This window comes from Archocentrus centrarchus, chromosome 24 (assembly GCF_007364275.1).
Source record: "Archocentrus centrarchus isolate MPI-CPG fArcCen1 chromosome 24, fArcCen1, whole genome shotgun sequence".
Taxonomy (NCBI): Eukaryota; Metazoa; Chordata; class Actinopteri; order Cichliformes; family Cichlidae; genus Archocentrus; species Archocentrus centrarchus.
In genome coordinates this window covers 23,076,808-23,097,297 of record NC_044369.1, presented here as the reverse complement: position 1 = coordinate 23,097,297, position 20,490 = coordinate 23,076,808, and the positions used below count along the sequence as shown (strand labels likewise).

The following is a 20,490-nucleotide window of genomic DNA, read 5'->3' as shown; positions in this document are numbered from 1 at the left end:
TGTTGCACCACTAAATTTGAATACAGTGGCCGGGAAGAACATCTCCCTTCCAACTAATCACGTTTTATGTACGTGGCTTGAGACCAGCCACATACGTAGCACGCCAAAGGTGGAAGAGGAGATGTAGGCATTAGCCTGCTGTGGAGTGACATCTAAATTCATGCCTAAATGCCTAAATCTATCTCTCTATCTTATTATATTATATTATATTATATTATATTATATTATATCTATTCTATGGTCATAGAAAGAAACAAAAAGCATGAAGCAAAGAGACAATGCGACCAGCATCTTAATATCATGTCATCCTCTTCCTCCTCACCTCAGTCCTCATCTCCTGAGCTGAAGTCAGACTCTAACACATAAGAACGTGCCTAAATATGCTTATTGATTTTATTTATTATTGCAATTACTTATTGTCAGCAGATTAGACATGCCTCCCTCTGGACAGTTGACAGTGAACTGGCTAAAGAACAACAGCTGGTTATAAGCTAATATTATGCCAGCTAATGTTAGGCTCCGGTATCCTAAAACTTACTATTTCCCTCTGATAAACACTTGGATTGCATTCTCACATTACGCGAGAGTTTATTCACTAAGTGTCAGAGTCCAACAAAGTCGCATCTCCTTCAAAGACAGTTTCAGTAACGCTGGCTAACAGTGGCAAAAACTGCAGCACTTACCAACAGAAAAGTTCCAAATGTCCTGAACAGTTCACCTCAGTATGCCCAAAGGCAGGCTTTGGGCCAGTGAAGTCCCTGCTATTATTGTGAGTGCTGTTTCAGTTACCTGCATGTTTGTTGTGGAGCTTGGCTTCCAGTTGGTATAGACAACATGTAATATCTAAACAGCACATAAGAACATGTAAGGGGGAATCTGAATTGATTTTTTTTTTTTTAAATGTACACAGTTATGTTACAACTCAAGAAAATTCAGACAACTTAGTGTTTTTCAGTACATGGAGAAGGTACAGGCAGATAGAGAACCTTATGTTCAAACAGTAATAGCCTACTTTTGGTTTGTTTGTTTCATCTTGTAATCAATGCAATCCCCACCATGCCCCTCTTTTCTAGCTTACTGCCAGACAAAGGGTAGAGGAAACCTGCACAGATAATACTTGAGACAGTCTAGAAAATGCAGAAGGGCTCTACGGCTTATCAACCTGGCAAAAGGCACCACCGGGCCTAGAAGATTCAAAGTTACTGAATGAGTTTTATACAAGGCTGGTTTTAATGTTGTATTTATTACCTGAGCCACTGACAGTAATTGTCAGGGGTTATCATCTTGTGTGTGTTCTTTCTTTCAAATAGTAGCTTCTTACGGTATAATACAATAATAAAACAATTAAATGATTGAACACTGAAAAAGTACAGTCAAACAATTGAAAGTATTTTGCTGCAATTTTCCAGGAAAATTTGTTCAACCAAAAAAGAGTGAAAAAAATAAATGAATGACTGGCCACATTTTTCAAGATTTAATTTAAATTAAGTTAAAATAGTCTGATTTCAAGTTGTGAACATTTTTCAGAATAAAGCTTATCAGTTTTATGTGCTGCTTTCTGCGTTTACAAGGCATCATATTTAACACCGGAATGTCCTTGAAAGGGCAGCTTTTACGCTATTCACTTGTTAACTTGCAGGATCAAAGGTCTTTTATGAGTTATCGCTGGAATTTGCTCCCGGTGCGCTCGCTCAGTGAGTCAGAGGCAGGCGCACAGTGCGACAACACTGACCGCTCCAGCGCTGCTCCTTCACGTTCAAAACCCCGGCAGGCATGGACGACCTCTACGAAACAGCAGATCACAAAGATGCAGGACGCCGTGATCGAGTTGACAGCTCGGAGAACTCAAGTGAGGAGCGCAACTCACCCGACTACATGAAAATCAGGGACGGGGGCAAACACAGCGACTCCTCGTCTTCATCCAGCGACGATGAGGAAGGTAAATCGAGAGAGAAAAAAGTGGTGGTGGAGGCACAGGTGCTCGAGGTGAGCGGCGAGGCGCACAACGGATCCAGGCGCTCATCCTCCTCCTCAGAATCCTCCGCCGAAGAGGATAACGCCGAGGATGGGATGCTGATGGCTTACAGCCACCCTAAAATTGACCCGGAGCCGCAGGAGTCTGTCGACTACACTCTTAAAACTCTGGACAATGTCACTTTGGATGAAACCAGCTCCGCGCCGGCTGATCCCAACCAGCCTAACGTCGCCTTGTACATTAAGGTAAGAAATATACTAACAGAGAAAAACGAGAAAAGGCTCTGCAGGGTTGACACGGGTCATGCATGAAAATACGCCTTAAACTCAGTGTTCAGCATGAGCCTTCAGGTGGGTGGAATTTCACTTGTTGATGAAGGGGAAAAAAAGTCTCTGGGGCCACGTCCTGTTGAAGAAACATCTCTCAACCAGTCGGCAGCAAGGAGGAGTTCTATGGCAATAAAACAGGCTCTCATCATTTGCTCTTGTGCATACAAATATAATATAATGATAAAGGGTGTAACTATGTAATCAACCTCTTTAGGCCTCTGTATGGTTACTGGTTAAGTCTAAATAATCATAGGGGTATTTATATTTCAGTATAAGAGTTACTAAGCAGTAATAAGCATGTGTGTAAAAAACAATGCCTAGGCAGTGATTTCTTTGTATTTAGACCTTTGTGTGTGACTTTAATCCAGAGGCGCTCTGATGTAATAATTAACTTGTTCACTTTGGGTGAACTCTACGCCTGAGCAAATCTGTCTGCGTGTTTTCTTACTTTTTGTGAGAGCTGCTTTGCTGAGTGTACTATCAGCTACTGCAGGGGTCACTTTGCTGATTAGGCTGCTGACATTAAGTCAATGAAAGCTACGAAAAGGGTAATGACGGCTGTTTTTATTTAATCTTAAAATTGCCATGTGTTCTAGTATGAACCATTGTTGGGTAAGATGGTGAATAGCCTGCTATCAACAGATGAGATGAGTTTGAGTTTCCAGCTGTGTAGCATATCATAATCTTCCTCCCCCACATATTTCTGCCTTTTCACTATTTACTCCACCATAAACCCAAAATCTCCTTTGTTGTAAGCTTCAACAAAAAAAAAACAAAAACAAAAACAAAAAAAGTTAAGTAAAAAACAACCAATTGCAGTTTCCTGTCTAGTTTAGGGTGCGCAGTTTTTGTCTGCGTAGTGAGCTGGAAGAGCACTGAAAGCTCACCTGTACAAAGCTACACATTTTGCACATAGCCACATGCTATATTTTTGTCATTATATCACAATTATGATAAACATGGAGCATAGTTCAGTATGGAAGACCACAGAAGTGATAACACCCTCAGCCCTTAAAGAAAAACCGCCCCACCCTCCTTTATCTGTCTTTCCGTGGGTTCGTGTCATAACTGTTTAATCATCAACAATGGCCATAAACTTAACACAAGCTCTGCCATAAAAGCAGGAAGGCGAGTTATGAGCTCATGCTTCATGTGATGAAAATTAAAGTGGGCTGCTACAGGCTATCAATGCTATCACTAATGCACATTTTTACCAGCTCACTGTTTTTGAAACTGTGCGATGAGCTCTGTTTAGTGATAACACGAACTGTACAAGACTCTTCAGCAGTCTCTGAAGGTAAGACAACTAAAACAAACAGCTTGATAAACACATTTGGCCAGTGTGTGCCAGCACACGAGCAACGTTCAAACACTCTCCTTCACCTTAATTCTGGAAAGACACAATTTTCTGTTACAGTTTGATGCTGGTGGTGAATGATTAGCCCGGCAAGTCAGTGATTTGAGCTTCCCTTTGTCTCACAAGGATCAAAACGCCAAAGCCATATCTTAGAAAGCACGAATGTTTCCATTACTATTGATTTAGATTGTTGGTTCAGAAATCCATGACAAGAAAAGACATTTTGGGGACTACATTTACTCACTGTTTTAGCAAAAGTTAGATGAAAAGAAAAATGCAGTTTCTGTGGTTGTACACTAAATGTAAGGCTGGGAAACAACAGGTAGTCTGATTCTGTGTCTGAACAAAATCCACCTCTTAAGTCTATTAATGAACAGGTTTTACTTCCTTAATCCAGTTTTTAAACTAGTTTATGGGAAGAATTACAAGCTACAGGTGGATAAAGATCTAGGTGGTGGAAACAAAAGAAATAAATTATAAAACCACGGAAAAAACTAATTATGTACCAGAATGTTTATATATATATATATATATATATATATATATATATATATATATATATATATATATATATATATGTCAAACTAAATGTGTTTTATGCTATTTTATGCTACAATATGAATCTTTTTTAACAATGAAAGTAAATGCAGTTTACTTCAGCTCATTATTATCCTCATCTGGGTGCCGTTCAGTCTGTAAGTTTGCAACCCTAAAATAACACTTTAAGAAACTGCTCAAGATTTTTCATCCTGAACTCTGATAATGAACACCTTCTTCCTCTGCAGCTCTGCTTAATTAAGCAGGTTTGTGTTGCATGTTGCAATGTCAGCCAGGAGAGGGAGCTGCTCTATAAATAGAAACAGTTAAAATGTTTTCCTCCAGCCGACCCATCTGTCTCTCCTTTGCTGTTTTCATCTACTGTAACTTTCTTTCTTGGATCTATCGCTCATGAGCCACAAAAAGTACCACCCGGTTTCCTCGCCGTGTGCCAAATGTGCCTGCTTCATTTGTTTTTGTACCCTCTTTCTGTAAACAAATGCTAATTTTTGCCTTAAAACCACAGCCATGCATCAATAATTTAGAGAGGAATCTTCTCCGGTCTGCTGCTGGTGATCAAATATAACCTGCCAGAGTCAAACACATGTGAACATGAATTAAATATAAATGCTGCTGCACAACTACTCCGAAACTGATGGAGCGACAGCCGCAGAATCTCAAAGTGACACAAATAGTGTCCCATTTTTGGCAATGCTGTAAGATGGGAGTATATATTATTGATGGTTTGGGCGTTCTGGAAAGGCCTCATCAGTTTCATCAATTTGGCAAAAAAAAAAAAAAAAAGAAATAGACAACATGCAATTGTGGAAAATATTGAAAAGTAAATGCATGAGGTTTGGGACAGACAGATAAGGGAGCATGTGCTGGCAGTGATGCGATTTTGATGGCTGGTTTGGTTGCAGTGGTGGGAAGAGAAAGATGGGACTCCACCCCCTGGTAAAGACTGACACCTGTTTCCCACTTTGTGTCAGTGAGATCTAACTCTGCTCTCCATCTGTGTCTAAATCAGAGCACAGGGCTCTAACTATCACTTGGACCGACCGTCAACCTCACCCGGAAGACACAAACAAAGGATAAAACTGCCTTTACAGCTGCAAACAGTGGTGAAGGTGAAGGGAACAGAATTTGCTCAGGTGTGCCAAGAGGATAATCTCAGAGAAGATAAAGTTTCTCCTCCTTTTTTTCCCCTGAAGATGTAGAGCTCCAAGGACAAGAAAGGACAGCAGTTTTTAAAAAAAAAAATAAATAAATAAAAGAGTAGATTTAACAGCCAGGAAAAGGAATCATGTCTGATGAAGACAGAGAACCTGATATTGAACTTTTTGTAAAGGTAAGATGGACACAAAACTACAATTGCAGTAAGGTTTTGATAAAATTAGAGACTAAGTATCACCTGAATTCTCAAATGAGCATTGCTGTGTGTTATGGAGCACTTGAGTAACCCAATAGCGGAGGTAGAGTTACAGCAGCACCGGCACAGCGTGCTCTACACTGAGCCAGGATGGTTGTGACAGTGATACTGAAGCTGCTTGTTGAGGGTGAGCTCACATCAGGCCATGCAGTGGTAGTTACTTCAGTCCACGCTTTTTCAGTAAGGACTGAATTATGCAATCAGCGACACGAATCTGTCTAATGCTGCTGATGTAGAATCAGTGACGTTGCATAAAAGACACGGTGCTCATAGAATCCTGAATTGAATCGAAAGCAAAGATGTTGGTAGAAGCAAAACTCCCAGGGGGTAAAAACTTTCTATAACCTGTAACCTTTAAAGCAGTTAGATAACTGCCCAGACAGGTGCCTGGAAGCAAATAAAAATCGCTACCAAGTGATGAGACTTGCTTGTTGAAGGACCTTTCTAGAAAGGTGTTTTTATATTGGATCACATGTAGGGAAAATAATCTTGGAAATGAAGGACACTGATTTTGAAGCAGGTAATGAGAATGTAAAAAAATAAAGAAATAAAAGAACAGGTTGAAAGCAGCAGCTTCAGTGGACACAGCAAAGGTGTTTTGTTCTCTATAAAAAGGTTTGCATCAGGTCCCCTGAGGAATCACAGAGGCAGATGAATATACCTGAGGTAGGTGGAAAAGCGAATGTGCAGTCCGGATGCACAGTCCCAATTAGCTGGTGTGAAGTCTGACTTTCTACAGGCACCTCTGAGGTCAGGTAGTTAATTTTAAGGTCTTTGATTTAGTTTCTAAGCTGCCCTTTTTTTTTTCAACAAATGTTATTCTTAATGAAATTAAGCTCCCTCTTGGAGCTCTATATATAGAGAGAGATTGCAATCCTAATATTAGTTTATTCTTCATGCTGCCATCTAGAAATATCAGAGAACTGTCATCTTCTACCCTCCGCATACAAAAAAATTAGGCTATGAAGTGTGACTATCTGGGAGTTTTTGAAGTCTTCCGTGCACAGCAGGGCGGACTGAATCTTAGCAGTTTTAATCTTCAGTCTCCTCTAGAAATTAGAGCATTGTGTTCTGAATGAATGTAGTAGCAATGTGACAGATGGTGTCAGTATATATATCAGAACCCTATTTATGGATCTCAGGATTTAGAGGATTTTTTAAAATTGTTATTAGTTTTCTCTAATATAAGTCTTTCAACCTCAACAGCATATATTGCCCCTGTTACTTACATGCAATAATGTATAATTTATTTAAATCAAGCCAAAGGTTTGCATTCCAATAAACTGCAAAGACAAGCTGAGATGTAAATGTTTAAATTGATCAGTATTAAATGATTAGTTATAGTTTTGTTTGTTAAAATGCACGCTTAGACAAACTAAGGCCACCAAAACCCACCCAGTTATAGCATAACAGTATGCGATGGATCATATGACGTGAACCCCCCCCCCCCCCCCCCCCCCCCCACACACACACACACACACACACTCACACACACTCGTCATCATCTGATCACTCAGCAGCTCAATACACTCGCGTTCCTCAGGTCTACTGGCCTAGCTTGTGTGTGACGGCTTTTGTCCTCTGTGTTCTAGATGTTGATTGGCTATTATCTGAGGCCTGTGTATTGTGTTACTGCCACGAGATTGAGCCTGGCCATAACAATACACAGACAGAAGCATCACATGCATACAGGCAACATTACAGCAATGAGAGCATCAATGGCTGGCGTCCATACAGTTGGCTCAGCTACTTTCAGCCTGACGGCCCTTTTTTTTCTGGTCTTTACTGGAAGCTGTTTACTGTGTGGTGAATGGCAAAATATTTTTCACATATTTGTAGTAACTTTTGTTTTGAAGTGATTGATGGTGCATCTAATTATTTGTTACACTGGCTATCTAAAGATTTTGTGCATGTAATGAAATTCATCTACTCTTCTAATAGACTTAAGATGGTGAATGACTCCACTTGTCACTTCTCATCCTAATGACCGGGAGGTCATTGTACTCATATATTTCCCATGTGTTCTGTGTGAGTGCAGGTCTAATGCTGCACTCTGTGCCTGAGGGGTCAATGAACCAGCCGATTAGAATCACCATGTATAATTCAGAAAGTTCAGTGGATCAGATGTCACTGCTGGTGCTCCTCTGCGTATCCATGCATGCCGACACGTAATATCACTGCATGTATGTAAGTGTGTGATAAGAAGGAAGTGATTCTATGCAGCTTTGTCATCAGAAGACATTTGGTAAAATTACTTTATCTGACAGCAAGACTGTGCTGTTCCTGTTATATAACAAAAACTGCATGGGCACTACAAAGCATAAGAAGTTATACTGTTACTGTTATAAGCTTCTGCTTTACATTTCTAATCTACTACAGCGAATAGGCAGATACTCCACTTTTTAATCTGTTAATCTGCATTTCATACATTTTTAATTTCCTCCTGGCAACAACAACAACAACAAAAATCTTCAGACTGATCAAAAGTTTCAGTGAAGAGGTTTGGCCTGGTCACGTTCAAGGTCATATTTTCTCCTAGGCCTGGACCATTTTCAACACGACCCGCTATTTTTAGATCTTTCAGTGGAAGTCCTGTTATGTCCCCTTGCATCTCCTCTAGTGTGTCAAAATAGGGGCTGGAGCCTATCCCAGCAGACATAGGGCAAGAGGCAGGGTACACCCTGTACAGGTCGCCAGCCTGTCGCAGGGCCTGATCGTTCAACTTGATTTTCATTTACAGGAAGGGAACAAAGCTATAGGGAGCCCAATCTGGTGAGTCATCCAGGTAGTAAAGAAAATTGTGTTGCCATGGACAGAAACCTTCCTCTACTTGCAATGCACTTTGAACAGGCACGAGATAGCATGCTGACACACACCGCAGTTCATCCTCCATCTGAAATTTACGGCAGTTTGCAACAGAAGTTAATTTGAGTCCCGTGGCAAAATTGCAGAGCACGTAGTTTAAGTGGTCAGAAGAGGATTTCCAGGAAGCAAACTAAAAATAGCAAATAGCATACATGGCTGAGAAAATGACCTTGAACACGAGAATGGCCAAAAGTAAATCAGGCAAGGCTTTTTACTTTTAAGGACCCAACTCAGAGCTTTTTGATCACAGCACAACTGTACTGTCAAAATCATTTGAGAAAAACTTTACATCCATCTAATTAATCCAATTCATTTCTCATCTATTTATATAGTACCATTTCACATCAATGGTCATCTCAAGACCCTATCATTAGAGATATTAGTGAGAGAAACCCAACAATCCCCTGTCAGGAAGTACCTGGTGACAGTGGGGAGGAAGAAACCTCTGACTTAACCAGACTCAGGGAGGGCCTGAGGCATATGTATGCACTTCATACCGCCTGCCATGAATAGTTAGGATGAGAAAAAATCATAGACAGAGAAAGAGAGCAACAACACAACAGACAATCCAATGAGAAATACTCAGCGGGAAAATGCAGGTTCAGAAACCTGAGGCATGTGCAGAAATGTGAAGGGAGACAGAACATAGACTGCAATAGAGACAAGACACGGTGTTAATGGCCTGTAATAAATGCATGGACAGAAAGAGAGGAGAAGAGATCCAGCTTGTACATTAGGAGGCAAATACTATCCTTATAGCACTCAGTCTGTAAACACAGATGTTACTGAACAACTCTAAAAATCCTCTGCCAGCTACAACAGTATTAGGTTATTTAAACTTTAGTGCACTGGGAATAATGAGCCAATGATGCATTGCATAATTATTGAAAATTAGCACTGGTCACTTTTCTGCTAAGTGGTTGCATTTATATCTGATAGCCGTCATGCAATAATAAAACAAAAAGAACTGGATGTTTCCTTCATCGTTCAGTGTAAGTATGCACATCATACCAGATTATGATTATGTGGACAGACTGTAGACTTGGTTTAACTCTGACCTTATCAATCTGTCACAATGACCTATTCTATGTCACTTATTTGAATGCTCATATCAGGTAAATTGCAAGTTAACACTTATCGCTTCAGATAACAGGTGACTTATCCTAATATATATTGTTAGTAGCAAGGTTGCAAAGCAGTAGCCACTGAGTGTTTGGCAGCAAGATCTAGTAACAGGTAGGAGGTGTGTCCTTCTAGTCAAACCCCTCATGTGGAGCAAGACATTTACTTTACTGCGGTCCCGCAGCTTTGCAGTAAACGTTACAAACATACTAGTAAAAAAGGTTAATTATAATGCTGAGAAACCCACTGCTGCTTGTGTGTGGCTTCTTATGGTTTTTTCACAGTATGTTCCAAGTCATAAGCTTTTATATCTTTTGTTTGCGTACAGGCGGGCAGCGATGGAGAAAGCATCGGCAACTGTCCTTTCTCCCAGCGCCTCTTCATGATCCTTTGGCTCAAAGGAGTCGTGTTCAACGTCACGACCGTCGACCTCAAGAGGTGAGGGTACAGAGAGGCAAGCTTGCAAACGCAAAAATGTGCTAACTTTGTTCCTCACGGTGTTCTGCTTTCTGTGTGTCCCCTGCAGGAAGCCGGCAGATCTGCACAACCTGGCTCCAGGGACGCACCCTCCTTTCCTGACCTTCGACGGAGAGGTCAAGACAGACATCAACAAGATTGAAGAGTTTCTTGAGGAGACACTCTGTCCTCCAAAGTAAGTCAACTAGAGAGTTTTACAACAGGGTATCAGATTATACCACCGACTACACACATCCTGGTTTGGCTGGATTTATTTCACTTGAGCAGCACTGCTGAAAGAACAGGAAACGCTTTAGTCCAGTAAAAGAGTGCTGGATTTGATGGAGGCTGACGTTAACAGAGATTACTGTTTGTTGTTTACGGCTTCTGCAAATCTATTTTGAATTGATATACAATATAATATATGTGCCCCAGATCTTTTTTTGGCACATTTAATTCCTAAAAAACAAAAACTTTAAAACTCTAAATCCAAAACTTTATTAACAAAAGCGGCAGTTTTTGTATCATTTTAGTAAAAGAGTTTAAGAGGTTTCTCGTTGTTGTTATCCCAGTAAAAAGACCAGCGTCAGCATGTGAGCATTTGCAGAGAAATATGTCAGATTAACTGAGTCTTTCTTTTATTGCCTGTAAAGTTTTTTACATTATAAACGGACCTTAGTGTGAGAAGCTTAAGGGGCGAGTAGCCAGCTTGGTGTGAGTGTGTAACATGTTTGGAGTCTGAGCTGAGTTTTAGCCCAGGTGTTAATGCTATCCAGATGGTTTGGTCCGACTGGGTCCCTGACTGCGTCTCCTGCCCCGTTCCCCCCTGTCCGCTCAGGTATCCCAGACTTGCTGCCAAGCACAGAGAGTCCAATACAGCTGGAAATGACATCTTTGCCAAGTTCTCAGCCTACATCAAGAACACCAAACCAGAAACCAACGCGGGTGGGCTGCTCATTTCACCATTTACATTCATGCAATTCATGCATGTACATGCACAACAGAACAAGATTAAAACACATGAGAGTGATTCATATCATCCTCCACTAGGTAGTAGCAGAGTCCAGTATTTAGGGCTCAAGTCATGTACTTTGCTTTGCTGCCACCTAGTGAGGTTACCGCCACACATGTTTTGCCACCTTTTAACAGTGCTGTATGTGCTTTTTTTGTTTGTTTGTTTGTTTGTTTTTTTGTTTTTTTAGCTCTAGAGAAAGGTTTAACCAGAGCTCTGAAGAAGCTGGATGACTACCTTAACAGCCCCTTGCCAGATGAGATTGATGCAAACAGTATGGAGGAGGAGAAGGCCTCCAACCGATGCTTCCTGGATGGGAATGAGCTCACTCTAGCAGACTGCAACCTCCTGCCCAAACTGTACATAGTCAAGGTAAAGAAGGAGTGCATGTGAGGAAAATTTTGGGGGGCAATAACTGGTGGTAGCGTTTCTACATTTGTGCTGCTCCATCAACACTCATTCTTTACAGGCCCCTTATTCTTCTCAGCTGAGATTCTTCTCTTGAGTTTCATATCAGTGCCTTGAGAAATTCAGTTCCACTGAAGTCAGAAGTGTGTGTTTGCAATAAACCTTTAAAGCATGTGCCAGTTTATCCAAGTGCAAACCACCATATGAGATCAGTTTCTGCCATATTGGATTCCATATTGAGTTTTCTCTCATATTGGATTTTATTAAAAAGTTTCATACATTTTCACAGGCCAAAAATGTTTTCCAATCTACATTAAGCCTCACAAAAGTTGTCAAATGGCTTGTTTGACTTTAGAAAATCACCGTGCGTCATCTGCCTTCACAAAAGTGTTGCATTTGTATTGTTATACATCTTCATTTTTCCCTCATGAATACTAACTGGGAACTAAGTTGTTGTTTAAACTGATAAATCACATTTCTTAGTCTGAGAAGAAATCTGCAAAATGTAATCAACACAACATCCCTCAAAAAAAAATTATTTTTTAATTAAAACTGTAACTAGTCAAAAGAGCAGGTGCTAAACAAAGTGGGTAAATGTAGCAGGCAGACAATCATTCACCACTGGAGGAAATAAGGAGTAGCTAATGGATCTAACCTGCATGTCTAAATGCTGTACCGCCATGCTGTTCTGTTCCTCTAGTGCTGACTTATGTAAAGCTTCAGTAGTTTTGCAGTGTGAGTGTTTATAACTTACCTGTTGAATGTGGAGCACAGAAGATTCACAGGGGTGTTGTTGAAAGGCATTTATTCTTAAATTTATGAGCTGAAAAAGTATAAACGGTACAGGTTGGGGGATTGCGGGTTTCAAAATGCCAAACTGGAACACCTCATCAGAAAACACCAGACATCAGCTCAAGTTTAAATGAGTGGGGTTGGGTTAGGTCATGCAGTCATCACCTTGCCTTCTGTCCTAGGTTGTTGCTAAGAAATACCGTAACTACGACATCCCGTTGGAAATGACGGGGGTGTGGCGCTATCTGAACAGCGCCTCCGCACGTGATGAGTTCACCAACACCTGCGCTGCTGACGCTGAGATCGAGACCGCCTACAAAGACGTGGCGAGGAGACTGGCCAAGTAACCTCACCTGAGCGCGAGCAAAATAAACTAGCAACACGCATCATAAAGAAAACATCCCTCATGAGCATGCACATGGCTGTCCTTTCAAGTCTTCTTCCTGAGATCCTTGTCTGTCATAATAAACAAGTCCGATGTCTTTGTTTCCGCTCCAGATGTGGCCGATTTTAGCTATTCGGTACACAGTGAATGTGGTATTTCAATCACCTCAGCAGACACGGCAGAGCAGAAGTGGAGCAGAAGATAAATCAAACACGTTTAACCTGATTCACATTTCAAAGCCAGGTTCCAACGTTGCTGCTGTGAGACTTCTGACATAACTCTTTTCGCTCAAATGTGATTGTGTCTGTCTGTATTTATTCCTCATAACACAAAGCTCTCTTTCATACCTACTCTACCACATGGCCAAACATTTTACTAGCTGCTGATGTCAAGGTCATTCACTTTATTTATTCCTGAGCCCACATAAGTCTAGTCTGACTCCAGTGTTTATTATCGAGCTCTGGCTCCTGGGTAGACACCTTGATTCATCTATGATTGATGACTGATGTTAATTGTTTGCTGAATATGACTGTTCCAATCTGCAGTTTCATTTTCAGTTCATTACTTTTTTATTTTGCTTCCTAATGCATAAGCGTCACTCCTGCTTCTGAAAATTTGATGTAAAGACAAAAAAAAAAAGCAGTTTTAAATAATAAATATATGCTCAATCAAAGGAACAAATGTACCTAATAAGGGCATTAGAAGCTTAGAACAAAGCTTGCTTCTGAACTGCTTGCATGCATGAATGCTTTAAACTGTTAAATGTTTGAAACCAATTCAGAACCTTTGGAAAGATGAAAACTCCACAGATATGTGCCTTTATTTGGAAGTATGAGAAATCCATGCCAATGTCACTGATGGACTCATTCTGAAAAATGTATTGCAGCCAGAGCTAGGACGTTTGTTTTGCCTCGAGCTATTAGTGTTCAGTCTAGAGTATTGATTTTGTCTTAAGTTACGCATGATATTATAAATGGAGAGAGTATTTATTTAGCAGCTCCAATCAGGCCTGATTAGCTAGAGCCATTAGTGCTGCGATGAAAAGCATCTTCCAGGCCAGGTCCACGATGGTCAGGAGCCCTGCCCTCCAGCCCTTCATCAGAAAGACATTTCCTCCTCTCCGAGGACTCCGTCAACATCCGCAGCCTAGGAGTTAAAGTTCAAAAGTTTCATTGTCCACGCAGAGGACAAAAATTAGTCTTGGGACTTATCGTCTTTGGCTTGGTGTCGGTCTGCAACTATAGCACGACTTCCTTGAAGAACCATAAGGCTCTTGTGCGGTTTGGACAAACACATGATATGAAACTGGAGCATGATGACTGAGAGGCTTTCTCATTGCAAAGCTCTACAAATAAAATAATATTTTCACAGATCTGCTTCTGCCTTTTCTTTTCTTTTCCAGCTAAGGTGATCAATCAACATCTACACTTGCAGGTTGTCAGGAAGGGGAAGGCTGAGCAGTCTCTCTGGGTGATAGTGAAGGTGCTGGAGGGAGACTAGATCCTGGTTCTGAAAAGGGTTAAGTGTGCAGTACTGAGTTGATCAAATCCAGTGGTGCAGGTCTGTTTCTCTATCCATAACAGAGAAAGAAAGAAGGGGGGGGGAGAGAGAGTGATGACCGTTGACAGACTTAAATAGAGGCTTCCATGCCAGGGATCAAACGCCATCCCTCTTCTCCACTCTCTCATTAAGACGGAAAACCCGAGCGCCGCCATCCGATCTGTCTCCATTTTTCCTCAAAGGAGTCTAACTTGAAAGATCTGCGCCTGTCGGATTTACAATGGTGGGCGAGTGGTGTTTACTGAGACGCAGCCTTGCCAGAAACAACAGTCAAAGAAAATAAATGGAGCCTGCCTAGTGTTTCCACAGGAGTAAGGAAATATGGAGCGAGACTTGTGCCTTGCTGTTTGGTAATTAGTACCTAAACATCCCTGTCCTTGGATCCCATCGCTCACATTCAACATTTCTGCAAGCTGGATAATATACAGTGGAGCATTAGCGTCAAACACGTCTGGTCATGGGGCCTGGCACGCCACATTAATCTGTTATTACACTCCCAGTGGATCTACCAGTCGCTGGCCTTGGCTCGGCCACCATAGCGCAGGGAGTCTGTATAGGCTGACAGGGGACTCACACACAGCGCACTTTTATAGCCAGGTTTAGTAAACCTTTTCAGCTCAGGCATAAATTTTGTAAATTGAGTCTTGCTTTGAGACCCGAGCTGATTAAAACAAACTGGTGTGCTTGACGTGTGAGGACCTACCAGAAACAGACCTATGATCCAATTAAGGGCCAGACCCATAGTTTAAGAAATACTGCCATATAGGCCCCTTTGCAAGAACACGTCAAATTTAGACACTGCTAAAGACATTACACCTGGGAGACAGACATATATGTTTCAGGCTGAGGTGAAGTTTAGTTTTTCCTTCTTCTTCTTCTGTCCTTCTTTTTTTTTAGTAGAAAGCCTGTATTTTTAAAGTGCAAAACTGGAGGAATGGGCTTCAATTCATGTACTGTCTTAAACAACTCTATCTCTCTATCTGGTTTAATATTACCATAGATAATAGACTTAGCCACCCTAGTGCCATGTTGGGGGAGGGTTTGAAGCTAGAAGTACCATATTTGGATGAGAGCGAGCGATATTCTTATTAACAGGTTTGGTTAGCAAGTTGCCTAATTAATGCTAAGTGACATAAAAATAAAATAAAAAAATAAAAACTGGAGTAGACGTCTCAGATGGTCTCTTAGTATAATCACAGCACACCCTGTGATATTCAAAATGCTCCAGTAGAGGTCCAGTTCAGCCGCTGGAAATAGCAGACATGAAGTTGAGAAGCTAGCTAGCGACTACAGGCCTGTGTTTGTACCCACCTGTGAGTCAAAGCCATAGAAGGTATAAACGACAGAAGTAGCTACTGTAGCCTCAGCCATTAGTTTCTGAAATCCAGTTTTGAAAGCCTCGAGATGAGTGTTCAAAAAAATAAAAACCAATAAACAATGTGATGAGGAAAGGCGGGTCTGACACTCACTGGCTAATGACTTGTGGCAGATAACTCGGACCACAGATAATCCTCCATTTTGAAACATGGTATGACCAAGATTTACAAAATTAACAATTTTTTATTCAGCACGACCCAGGATGACTCACTGAGCCCATAAACTCATCGGGAAGGTGTTTAGAGAGGTAGAGAAAGAACCCTTTTCTCCCCGCAGACCTCTATAGGGCCTGAAGTTTTTATGCAACCACAGCTATCGCCCTCTGGTGGCCTTCAGATGGAATGCAGATTTAAGGCACTGACTTCATTTTTCCAACCTGGAAGTTATATCCATGTTTTTTTTTGTTTTTTTTACTGTCTATGGTCAAAGCAACCAAACCCCTACTAATTCATAGCCTAATTGCAAGTCTTAATACAATCCAAATAGGTATGTTATTAGTATAAGTCTCTGGACATTTGTCACAAAGGGTGAAAGTTTTTTGTTCCAGGTACTAAACATGCTAAATTGGGGATTTTAACATAGGAGCCTGTGGGGATTAAATCATGTTTGGATCCTGCCTTAAATAGCTGTTTGAGCAACTGCAGTGTTTTTTGGTTTTTTTTTTTTTTTTATTTGGCTTATGGCTCTTGTGTATTATTATTAAGTTCAAGCCACAGGGCCAAGCCTCCCTGTTTCTCAAAAGTAAATATATAAAACGTGAACTAAAGCCACAAACCAAAGTTTGTCCAACAAACAACTTTCTGCCTTTTTCATAAATTCCAAACAGAAAAAAGTATTCAGAATTTTTTTTTCTTGGTCAGTTAAAATTTTTTCTATTTTATTGACTATTTTATAATTGAGTCCTTGACTTCTGCTTGTGCCTTTTGAACAGAGCAGTTGTTAGATTTATTAAATGATGTTCGGGGGTATTTATTTTTGGGAAATACAGATGCTTTGCTCTGTGACTGCAGTAATGACACAGAGAGGCATAAATCAGACACAGTTTAGTTTTTCATTGTTTATTATTCAAGGAACAGATTCAGTGTTTTTTTCTCTGCTACAGTGCTGCTTACTTTTACCACCTTTGATTTCTTATTCTACTTAATGACTGACATATGACATCCACATCAGCCTGTTTAGAAGGTGAGAGCTGAAGCCATTCAGGTCTGAGAAGGAAGTGTCTAATCAGAGCACAGGAACATGTCAAAAAAAGGAGAGACCGGGCTGCAGAAGACGACTCATCTCTTCCACTCTGAGACAGGGAGCATCTTAGAGAGTATCAAATTCTCAGCAGGTCCCCCAAACCTCCTCTGCTGGCCTGCCCTCAGAGCTTTGACTGACTTGTGGTGACGGTTGATGGGGATTATTGATCTGCCTGGCGCGCGCCTGTGGTTTCGGCGTAAGACTGACGACCTCACCAGAGGGATTTTTTGGCACACACAGGCTCCTGTCTTACATCAGTTGCTGGGACAAGGCTGCCATGGCTTGCAGCATGGACTGTTTGAGCTTGGAGCCAGGTGATCAAGACATTTTTCTATGTATTTAAATAATCAGACCCAAATTTAGGCAGAAGATAACAATAAACATATCTGATTGGCTTTTTGGAGAGGAGCCGTTGAAGTGAGTAACCATGTCTGCAGACAGCAGAGCCTGGGGGTATTTATGCTCTTGGTTAGATTCTCTGGTTAGGGTTTCTGTTCCAGTTGCGAACCACATGAAATAATCCTTGGTCACTGGAGAAGGATGTGGACACTGTGCTAATTATGTGAGATGATGATGTCAGGTAGTGATACCTACTACTGAGACACAACTTTTCCCTCATTGCCGTGTTCCAATGTATATAACCACACTGTGGTGACCACACTCGCTATACGACCACACTCACATCCACATGTCGGACATGTCTGGATCCTCAGCAGCCCTCACACATCCACACACTGTCAGACGGGCGCTCACTTTATCATTCATACTTATAAATCATCACTTCGCCTGCAGGAAGCGCGGAGCATTTTATTTTCCAGTCATAAACCATAAAACCTGCCTCTAACACGAGTTATGATCCTTGGAGACAGAGAGGATGAATGTATAAAGCAGAACCAGACACGATGGCGGGCATCATTCATTTCCCCCTTTTCGCCTGGCATGCCTCACACGGCCATGGTTGTACGGTGGATTTTTCCAAAAAAAAGGCCCCAAACTGAGCTAAATGTCACCAGGCTTGTATGTCATTCAGCAGTGAGCTGGATCATCGTGACTGCTCTGAATTATCAGTCCATTAGTTCTCAATTAACACTTGCCTGATAAAGTTTTAACAACCCTTCATCTGACAGAAAAAAACACATAGGGCTCCTTCATGCTTGGTTTCAGGCATATATGGGGCCCGGGCCCAAATTTTTTAAATTTTATTGCCTGGCTGAAACCTATGGAAAAGGCCTGTTTTACATGAATATTTGGCACAGAGCGGAGGTTGATCCTGTCTTATGTTCTGTGCATTCAGTTGCACTGCGCCAGTTTGCCGTTTTTTGACAGTTGAGATGGTGTATAATTTGAAACACTGACATGAAGCAAAGGCATGGGACAAAGAGGGCTTTTGTTTGCGTGTTTGGTCGCTCTCCATGGTACTGACACTCGCATTTTCACAGTAATTCCTGCTTTTTTCAGGCAGTGTGGCCAGTATCAAATTGCATAATCTGAACTAGCAGTACTCATTAAATGTAGGCATTTTAGGTTTCATAAGTGCACTCTCTTTGAGCTTCACTTAGCAGCAAATGGTTTCATGGAATCAAATGTTTCCAAAGCAAGCTAAAGACACAGGCATGCTTTAATCTAGTGATGAATGGATTCTGCTGCAGGATGTCAGGCTGCCTTACAACCTACCATGTCTGTGAGGTTCTGGGCTGCTGCCTGGATGCAGCTCGCCTGCCAGCTGATCATTTCTTTTATTACAGGTCAGAAGACAAGTTGTCTTTTACAGCCCCCTCTCTGTGAGGGTGAACAGCTTTTCATATCTGGCATTCATTTATGGAGGAAAAGCTCTTGTGCAGGCTCAAGTCCACTGAGGCAAAATGTGGGGTGTTCGAGGTTTTGCAATAGTTCCACTAACATAATAAGTGCTAGTTTGGCTGCATGGAACGCCATATAAGTGGGCCCCTCACCCCGGTCCCTATGGTTAAATTAAGAAGCCACTAGAGTGCGCCAAAGTACACAGTTATGGTTGTCACTGTTTGAAAATCTCAAGGATCAAGTAGTGGGTGGGTGCCCATGGGGAGGTGTCAGTTACAATCACACCAAATTACAATCAGTTTTTATGTATTTTATGGTGGCAGTGGGCTGAACTCAGAGAAGATGGTCATCCTCTGAGACATGAAGGTGGCCCATCCAAACTAGTGAAGCCCAAAAGACATCAGACTACAGGGGTTCAGGGAGGTTAAAGGTTTCAGGCTGATTCTAAAGTGGAAGCCTACACTGGAGAGTCCGTCAGCTTGAGTTTATCTTGGGACTAAATGAGAACTCAAGATGTACACACACACACACACACACACACACACACACACACACACACACACACACACACACACACACACACACACACACACACACACACCCACACAGTCAACCCACAGCCCTGTTAGTGGAGACGGAAACATAGGAAGAGATATACAGCTCTGTGAGTGGTATGAGGCCCTTGAGGATCACTTCCCGCCTGAGCTGCTCCTCTGAAACGTTTGTAGAGGTCACGTAAACAGTTTGCATTGGGCTGTCAGTTGTGTGTGTGTGTGTATATGTGCACAGTCCTTTGAGTGGAGTGGTTTTGTTTCCTCATAAACTCTTGTTTGTATTCCTCTCAGTTGATTGCATAATATAAGGAAGAAAATGCAGTCTGCCTTCTGCTGCTGCAAAACTACTTACAACCTGGTATAAAAATCAAGCGCACATCATCACTGGCATCATGTTCAACCACCAAATTTAACAGGGACAAAAACTCTATTCCAACCCCTCTTAAATGAGTCTGCCTCAGCGATGCTGTCTCTCCCGTGCATGGAGGACATTATGCTAATTTCCCTGGGTGTCTGGGTCCCGCTGCTTCTCCGGAGTTCATTATGATAATTGCTAGACATGGCTGAGAACGCTGAGAATGTGAACCTGAAACCAGCAGGAGCTTTTTCCACGCAATCTATATTCAGGGAAATCCCGAGAATGTTCCCCAATCCCAACCTTAAAAAAACACATGGTGATGCTGTAGAGCTCCCTCTCTCTGTTTCGGCTTGTGTACGTGCACACTCAGATTGGCTCTATTATGTCTTGGAATAATATAAAACAGCTTCCCTGGTTCTCACTGTCTCCATCTCTTTGGGTTTTCGGTGCACCTTTGAAATGCAGCCATGTCAGTTGCAGCAGTACTCCGGCTGAGCGTGCAGGGGGGCCTCTGCCTGCCTTAGTCTCCCGTCCAAAGACAATGTTGGTGCAGACGGGGCGGCAGACAAGAGATGACACCACTGAATGCCCACCAACACGCTCCAGAGATCGGCTTGTTTTGGGAGAGATTGAACGAGTGATGACTGCTAAGTGTGCACGGAGGATTAAGAGTGTGCCCAGTGGTGGCTTTTATTTTGAAATAGGTAGAGGAAATTGAATCCAATACCCAGAAAGCTAAGGCTGTTAAAAATCCTGTAGAAAGAAATACAATTACCTGGCTGCATATTCCCATTTCAAAGCTTCCACATCCCATTTGTTTTGGTTACAATTTTTGTAACTGTACCGGCTTCTACCCAAATTTGTAAGTACACGTGTTTACCTCAGAGTTAGATAAGTCCAGAGAAATCTTCTGGTGTCACCACTGCACA

At 41.7% G+C, this 20,490-nt stretch overlaps 1 protein-coding gene across 2 annotated transcripts; it reads left to right on the top strand.

Moving 5' to 3' along the window:
* Nucleotides 1-1,702: 1,702 nt before the first annotated feature.
* clic5b (chloride intracellular channel 5b) lies at nt 1,703-14,014 on the top strand. 2 transcript variants are annotated; one of them, XM_030721386.1, is made up of 6 exons: nt 1,703-2,220; nt 9,946-10,055; nt 10,144-10,269; nt 10,912-11,018; nt 11,276-11,457; nt 12,468-14,014. In XM_030721386.1, exons 1-6 carry the CDS (start codon nt 1,774-1,776, stop codon nt 12,630-12,632), a joined length of 1,137 nt encoding a protein of 378 aa, XP_030577246.1. In that variant the 5' UTR covers nt 1,703-1,773; the 3' UTR covers nt 12,633-14,014. The 2 variants fall into 2 exon arrangements, with proteins under 2 accessions (XP_030577246.1, XP_030577247.1); XM_030721387.1 differs by lacking the exon at nt 1,703-2,220 and adding an exon at nt 8,397-8,402.
* The last annotated feature ends 6,476 nt before the right edge of the window (nt 14,015-20,490 follow it).